General features: G+C 28.7%; 1 protein-coding gene across 1 annotated transcript; it reads right to left on the bottom strand.

Moving 5' to 3' along the window:
• Positions 1-2,777: 2,777 nt before the first annotated feature.
• On the bottom strand, positions 2,778-8,136 carry LOC106464023 (nucleoside diphosphate kinase homolog 5-like). Its single transcript, XM_013924133.2, has 5 exons — positions 7,948-8,136; positions 6,505-6,710; positions 6,017-6,117; positions 4,377-4,495; positions 2,778-3,195 (listed from the first exon to the last, which is right to left on the bottom strand). Exons 1-5 carry the CDS (start codon positions 8,134-8,136, stop codon positions 3,121-3,123), a joined length of 690 nt encoding a protein of 229 aa, XP_013779587.1. The 3' UTR covers positions 2,778-3,120.
• Positions 8,137-8,432: the final 296 nt, after the last annotated feature.

Below are 8,432 nucleotides of genomic sequence, written 5' to 3'. Positions count from 1 at the left end.
TAAATACAACCAACTTACTACTAAATTGTTGTATCAGTTAACATCCTTTATTGCCCCTTGTATATTCAGTTATTATGGTTTATATATTTTTTCTAACTAAAGCATTCATACTATCAATATTTAATTATTTTTTTAAGATAGGAACATTACTTGGATATTAATGTCAAAGTATTGTAATATTAACTGCTATGATTACTCGTTCCTGAATATGTGAAGTAAGACATATTATTATTATTACATTAATATAAATATTAAGTATTTATACTTGAGCATTATTACGTTTTGCAACTGGCTTCTGCCACTAGCTTTCATCAAAGGGATAATACAAATGTATTGGTTACTATTTCGATCAGATGTAAAAAATAAGTAAGATTGAATTAAGATCACAGACATTTTTTGTGTAAAGCTTAGAATAAAAATTAGTGTTCACTGAATAAGTAATAAGAACACATCACAACAAATTTTCACAAAATCTTCTCATTTCTTCAAAATCCATTAGTGAAGTTATAACAAGTAAGAACATACAGTTGGGCAAATGTATTCATAGTAAGATGAGACTTTAAACCATTTAGTTTATTTTTTATAGATTATTTCCTTCAGGACATTTCATTAAACTTTAATTAATTCATTAAAAAAAAAAGGAAATGTCCAAGAAAGTGCTTCTTAAAAGATATAATGAACTATATTTATAGTACTGCTAAATTTCAGACTGTAATGCCTGCTAGCAAAAAAAAAATTAGATCAGGTCCTGTATCTTCAAAAAAGGAATATATACATAAATATGAAGGTCAAAAAAGTAACAAAGAACCCCAATAGCCTGGGAGTTTTCAGAATATAGACCCCTCTTTATTTTTCTTCAGAAATTAAGGAATTGGTAAGAGAGCAAGTATTTAAATATCAATTTCAATTTATTATAGCAAATAATTAAATATATTGTTTGGTTATTAAATGTGCATATCATCTCTTGTATTGAATTTGCTAACATTTTATGCTTTCTTGAAGGTATAAAGGCATATTAACTTTAGGTTTTAGTGGCTGAAGAATGCTGGTTACTATTTCAAAAATATTTTACTGTAACGGAGGCATAACCTCAAACAATGATAAAAAGCTTTTCAGAATTTTATGCTTATTTTGATAAAATATACATTTAATTTGTTTCAAAATTAATGTTGTTAGTTATAGACATTCATGGCTTTTTTAAAAGAAACAAGTACATATTTCCGTAAGAATATAATTTACAGAGAAGTACGTTTTTTTTAATGGAGGATGTGTTCGTTTGGTTTGTTAAATGAGCTGTAGTTCCTCATTTGTGTGTGAATTGTTCACAAGTTTCAATGTTTTCAAATGTATGGTTTTTGGCATAAAATTTTTGGTACTGGTATGCTATTATTATTATTCAAAGTAATGAAAAGCAATTTTCTCAAACACTTGCTCTAAAGATACAATTTTTATGGAAGAATTACTAAAACCTTATAACTTTAGTTATTCAAAGATGTTGAATTGAGGCTTAACTGGCTTCAGAAAATATTTATTTTAAATAATGCAACTGTTTGAAATGGTTGTTATGGGTGTTGCATAGGAATAAATAAACTAAGTCCAACATGATATTGCTTTATTTAACATACGTTTAGAGTGTATATTGAAGAAAACTGAATGAAATGAGATTTGGAGCTAGCATTACACAATTAACAGCTTGTAGCTGGAAATGTTAAACTTTCTGTAGAAGTAAAACTTTTGATGAAGGTTTAGCGTGCCTTTTGGTCTTATTTCGTCAAAGGTTAAGTACTATATCCAGTGTACTTATTTTTATGTTTAATTTGTTCTGTATTTAGACAGTTTCCACATATTCTGGCTTTTTTGTGATGGCTTTTCTGTTTTGTTTTTTAATTAAACTATTTGTATTCCTTCCATTTACGAACAGCTCTTTAGTTTCGAAATGCTAGCGAAAATGTATGTTTTAATAAAAGAAAACTGCCTATAAAGTTACAAGTCTGTAGCAGAAATCATTCCTACTGTAAATCAACAGATGCACATTTGTAATTCCAGAAGTAAAGACATTTAAGAAATAAGGTACACACAATGAATAGCTGTTCATATAATCTGGATATTTGTATAATTTCCTATACACATAATTAACTACTCCATATCATTATTACATGTTTTGTGAAAGGAATGAAGAGTTCAAAATGTTTTTTTTAATAAAATAGGTGCACAAATTGAAAAAAAAACTCAAATATTTGAAAAATTGAAACTAACATTTATATCCAGTATAGAAAAATTAATTTTGTTATAATGAAAGAATTACTCTGAATACTTTAAATAGGCATATTGCATCTTTTGTAATTGAACATTATGGTATAAACTGAATTCATATTTTAATTTAATGACAGGTTTTGTAAAGACTGCTCTGAATATATGAAAAATGTTGGACACTACTAATCTTTCTGTGATTATATTTTCAGAATTACAAAAGAGCTTATTTGTAATATTCGAATTGTGCAAACTTCATTGGCATTACTGCAGTAATACTAGTACATATATTTCTGTTTATTTCAATAAGTTTACTGTTTTAAATAATAGATCACTTATTCAGTAGAAATTCTAATGGTGGCATACTGGTTCAATATTATAATGAAACCATTTTCACTATAATTCTAATGAAATATATATATATATATATATATATTTATTTATTTATTTTTTATATGTTAGGATCACAGTTGAACATTCACAACATGTGAATTAAAATGAAATATTTTTCTCCTAAACATAAAATATTTGCAAAATTCATATAAATAATAAAATATTTGGTTTCAATGAACTTCATTGAACAACTTCTATGCTAAGGTTTAATGTTAAAACAAATTGGAGAATAAAATTAAAATCATGTCAATGAAGAAAAAAAAGGTAAGCACACTTTGATAAAAACTTTCATCTGTTCTAATGCATGTGCTCATACTACAAAATATCACAAAATTATACAAGAGTCAGATTCTAACATTTTGATAGCAGCTTATTTTGCTCAGAAGTTCTACAGTATTCTAATTTTAATGTATGTTTGTTGTGTGTGTGTGTATACACACACACACACACACACATATAGGTTCCTCATTTATAATTTCAATTGGATTCTACTGTTTCTTGAACACCAGCACGGTATGGATTATTTGCCAAAAGCCAGTCAGCTAACCACACCTGTCAATAAAATACCATCTATACAAGTTTCTTACATTAAAAATAAAAATAGATGAAAAATTGTTTACAAAGCTTTATAAGTAGTACAAACTGGATAGAAAAAATGTTCATCCTTTTTAATAAATATTTTAAATAGAATTGTGTTTACATCCTCATGAGCTCAAACTAAATTCAGCAAAGATAAATTTAAAAATTAGAAATATAGAGAGGTGAGCTTAAGAATAATGTCGTACAGGCAGAATACTTACTACTAAAGTGATGCTAACCTAAAAGAAACATGAAGGGATAACAGAGCCTAAACATATATAAAACACCACATCAAACTTTTGACCATCAGACATCCAATACCTCCCTAAATAGAAGTTAAAGGATACTTTTAATAACAAATAAGTTCATTAATTTATTTTTCATCTTAATATTAATGAAATGCTAAAAGTTTGTTTTCACTGTCTTACACCTTAATGTTTTTAAATTTCTTATTTTGATAAACTAGTAAATTAAAAGTGAAGATTTCCACAAAAGAAACATTCAAATTATTAAATAAATTTAACCACAAAACACTTTCAAGAAGTAAAAATCTTTTTCAAAATTATATTTAATTGTGTTATTGAAATAGAGGTTTGCAATCAAAACAGTATGTAGAAACATATATGATAATTTGCTCTTCGTTTTAGAAGTTTCTATGTTCTTTGCTTTTGACAGTCTTAGTCCCAAAAAGAGCAAGAATTCAGTCATGTATCTGTTTTGCACTGTAATTTTAACTGTAAAGTTAACATTACATTGTTTATAATGTAAAATATTTTGTAGGTATTCAAATTCATTCTAGTAAGCTATTATTTACTAAAAACCTCTTTACAAGAACAAACTATTACTGATAATAGTGTAGTGTTCTTCCAGAATACATAAACTTAAATGTACAAGTTACATAATCAGAATTAGAATGACATCATAATGCATTAGTAACAAAAGTTAATCTTGTTAAATGGCTTCAAGTTTCACAAGTAAAAAATCTAATATTTTTGCAAATAGGAAGAGAGTTTTATCAGGTGCATACAAATTCTTGTGGCAGATTTATATAAATTAAGCTGAGAATATATTTTTTTGACCAATTTATTTATATAATATAGCCATTACAGGTATTTCAGTAAATTTATAAAAACGAAATTGTAAATAGTACTCACCACAGGGTCAGCAGGCTTTTCTTTACAGAGTTCTACCAGTGCTTTTGACAAAGTGGGATTGATATACTTAGCCAAGTAGTCACGAGCTGTATCCCCAATTAATGTGGACTCAAATACAGCTAATAAAAATAAAATAATTTACCTATAATCATGTTAGGCCTAACATAATATACAGACCTTTTCAAAGTTATTTGGAAAATTAATATATCATATAATTTGTTTGTTCTTGTTGAATTTTGCACAAAACTACAGAAAGGGCTATCTGTGTTCTGTCACAGCAGAAAGGTCTATGACAGAATTCAAACTCTCAGATAGTGAGTCAAATGTCAGTAAATTTTAAGGATAATTTCTCACAAAATCATGAAAATACATAAAAATATTAATAAAGAACAAAAATTCAAATTATTAAAAATTTGAAAATAAACTGACTACTCCATAAAAACAGAAAATTATTGGTTTAGTTTTTTAACCTTATAATTTAAAAACAATTACTTGAAGACCTCATAACATCAGTAAATTTTTTTTTAATTGTGGCTCAAAACTCAAACAGAAAGGGCACAAATATCTAGTTATTCATACCACACAATTAAAATATTTGTGTGTAATTTTGTGTTAAATGTCAACTCCAAGTTCATAATTCTAGTTTCTCCTGTGCTTATAATTCCACCAATGTAAAACAAAAAGAAAAACAGAAACCAGGAAGAAATGAAAATAAAATATCAGTACCATAAGCCTCGAGAATTCATGTTGAGATTAAGAAAAAAATATTATTATTATTAAAGTTCTTGACTGCAATGCTGAGAACACGAGATTACAGCTCTATTAAAAGTGAAATCCTTTATCTGTGTAGGTGAGTTTTGGAAATAAATGAAGATTGTACCAACTCATCAGGCAATTTGCAATCATGAGAAAAAGCAGCCAACCACATGACAAGTCTCAAACAAATTGTTGTTTTCTTAATGCAAAGCTACACAATGGGCTCTATGCACTCTGTCCACCATGGAGTATAAAATACTGGATTTTAGCATTGTAAGTTCATTAAACTGTCTCAAACAAGCAAACTGTTTCTGAATTAAGAGTAAGAACAATGAAATTGTTTCTTATATTATGATGTGTAATAATGCTTTAAAACGTTACAAAAAAGCAAGGTGACATATGGTCTTTAACCATTTATACCAACAGTTGACCTTTAAAGAAATATAAAACAAAAAGTATCCTTTTCCATCAGTAAATCTGACTTTACTTTCACTTGGATTGCACTCTCAACCCTATCAATCTGTAAATAGAAATAAGACATGTATCAAAAACCTTTAAATCCAAAATGTTTAAGAAACTTCTGTTTATTTTTCTAACATGTTTTAGGTCAAATGTTTAAGTAGAAATGTTCATCTTGTTTCATCTTAAATTATTTATTAAAATTTGTTTCCTTTAAGGCATAAACTTCTCTAGTGCTAATCCTGATTTTTTTTTTCACATTTTTCTTCTGTTGAACTAACTGCTATGCCCTGGTGGGTTTTTAATTGTGTGTAAAATAGATTACTTATATTTTTTTTAATGAACTTATGTATACATTAATTACATGTAGTACTGAGTCCAGAATTCATTTAAAGTTTTAAGGAGTCTGTGTTCCTGATACTTACTATCTGGAAAGAAGAAACGAATCTCCCTCTCGGCACTGGTTGAACTATCACTACCATGGACAGCATTGTGTTCGTCATCACCACCATATTTGGCCCTGATGCTGAAAACAAAATTTTTATATTCATTGTAGCTGTAATTTCTCTTTAGGACAGTTTAATACACACTTCAAATCGGCTCGTAAATTTTACAAAAAATATTATTTTACCATATTATTCCACAATTTTTAGCAGTCAAAATTATGATAAAACAAAAGTTTTGTTCGAAATGATTAATTTTTATGGGAAACCAGACAAATTATTTTGAAAAGTGATAAACACTTGAATGTAACTACGATAAAAAAAACTGAGTAAGTGCAGGTTTCCTTCCTCTTCTCTATTCAGTTGGTTTTATTAACAATACTTCTAACATAGCAGTTGTTTATTTATTTCTTTTTTTGACCGATTTTAAAAGTTCATATTAATTTATGCTAGAAGTATTAAAAAGTCACCTGTCAGGTTTTGTTTCTCTAGCTACTGATGGTTTTGTTGGACCAATCACTTCTCTCCAGTGTAAAATTGCATTTTCACGAACTAAAACCATTACAATAATAGGGCCTCCTGACATGTAGGTTACTAGTCTGGGATAAAAAGGTTTCTCAAAATGTTCAGCATAAAATTCACTTGCCTGTTCTGGTGTCAACTGTAGACTTCGTTTCTATTTTTGAAATATAAAGCATCATGAGTTACGTACAGACACTACAGCAACTTCATTTAAAAAACAGTAAAATCATTATATTGATATTAGGCTGCATGAAAAAAAAAATTCACAACAGTACCCGTATCTAGAAATTGTTCAGTACCGCCCACAAGAAGGGGAGGGGCAGTAGGGTATCTAGTCCCAGGCATTTGGAGAACTTGGCCTCTACGCCAGCGTGTCATGAGCATAAAACAAGACAGAGGGATGCCTGGCGAAGATTTCTGTGGGCGGCACTGGTTCTGTTATTATTTTACAGTATAATATGAGAGTTCATTTTATTATGATACTGTACATCCGTTCCAAGGGAAACGGTATAGTACTGTCAATGGGGATTTTGAGTCCGTTTGCTATATAGTACTATATGTATACAGTGGGCCTATATTCTGTTTTATAGTTATAGGCCATGTGATACAGAAAAGTCTGGAGTTTGTTATTGTGTGTGAGAGTGTACTTGTGATTAAAAAAAATTACATAGGTATTGCACTTATTTACCAGTTTCGACAACAATTTATTTCACTTTCTATTTTATGACAATGGGAAACAAAATAAAACGTGTTTTATATTCCCTTTAAGAAATATCTTTTTTTTTCGGAGTTTAGTACAAAACCCTAAAATTCTAGATTTTTTTTTAAATCAACGCTTGGCTTAATTTAATTATTTTAAAATATTTTTTTAGCTGACTTTTAACTGAACAGTCGTATTTATTATCTTCTCTGTCGGTCCATTTCGGAGTTAAGTATAACCTATAAAATTGATGTAAAAAGAAAAATGGGGTAGCTTTATTTCAATTGGCACTAATAATCCAAAGAACTGTATCTTAAGCAATTTTTTGTGTGTGTATTTTGTAATTATGATAGTAAAATATTATCACAACTTGATCTTTCTACTGATTTCACGTTTCCTTGATAATATATTCAGTCCCGGCTCCAGCTTTTTTTAACTGTAGGAGGGGACAATGGGCCAAATCTAAAGCATATCTACAATTAGATTAATGGGCAGCATTAGTTTGGAAGTCCCCCCCCCAACTTACGTTTTCTTTTTCAAACTAACCTTCCAGTCCACAGTCATGCAGATACTATTAACAGTCAAAATTGAGTTAATATTAATAAGTCAATGAAAATAGACCTAATTATGCCTTTAATAATATAACATGAACGTGGTAATCTTACTTGTAATTTGTGGTATATTATCTCACCTGCAATATGGTAAACCCTTCGTTAAGAATAGTTTCCTCAATCTCATTTGCTTTATCCACACCATCAGGTTTTATTATGGCTAATGTTCTCTCAATTTCGACAAGTTTTGAATCATCTTCTGTAGGTTTAGACTCTTCCGTATCATTTTCTTCAACTGTATCTGTATTATCTACATTTTCGTCGTCCATGTTGACGTTCACGACTTTGACTTTCTGTGTTTAATCTTGTTTCCATGGTAATATCGAAAAGCGACATCTCTTACGTTTGATTTTCATAATACAATTTGTCAACATGCCAGTATAACTCAACATAAAATATCTATATGTATTTTTTGAAGAAACTAATATATATTTTTTAACTTTCCATGTGCATAAGAGGAAATAAAGGTTATTACTTTATTATTTATCTGTTATTCAAATTCCAGTTAAGTTCTACACCAACTCGTTGACAAGAAAGACATCTAACGTCTACGTTCATTGTCTAA

Source organism: Limulus polyphemus, unplaced genomic scaffold (genome assembly GCF_000517525.1).
Source record: "Limulus polyphemus unplaced genomic scaffold, Limulus_polyphemus-2.1.2 Scaffold57, whole genome shotgun sequence".
NCBI classification, from domain to species: Eukaryota; Metazoa; Arthropoda; class Merostomata; order Xiphosura; family Limulidae; genus Limulus; species Limulus polyphemus.
This window is presented reverse-complemented; position numbering and strand designations above follow the sequence as displayed.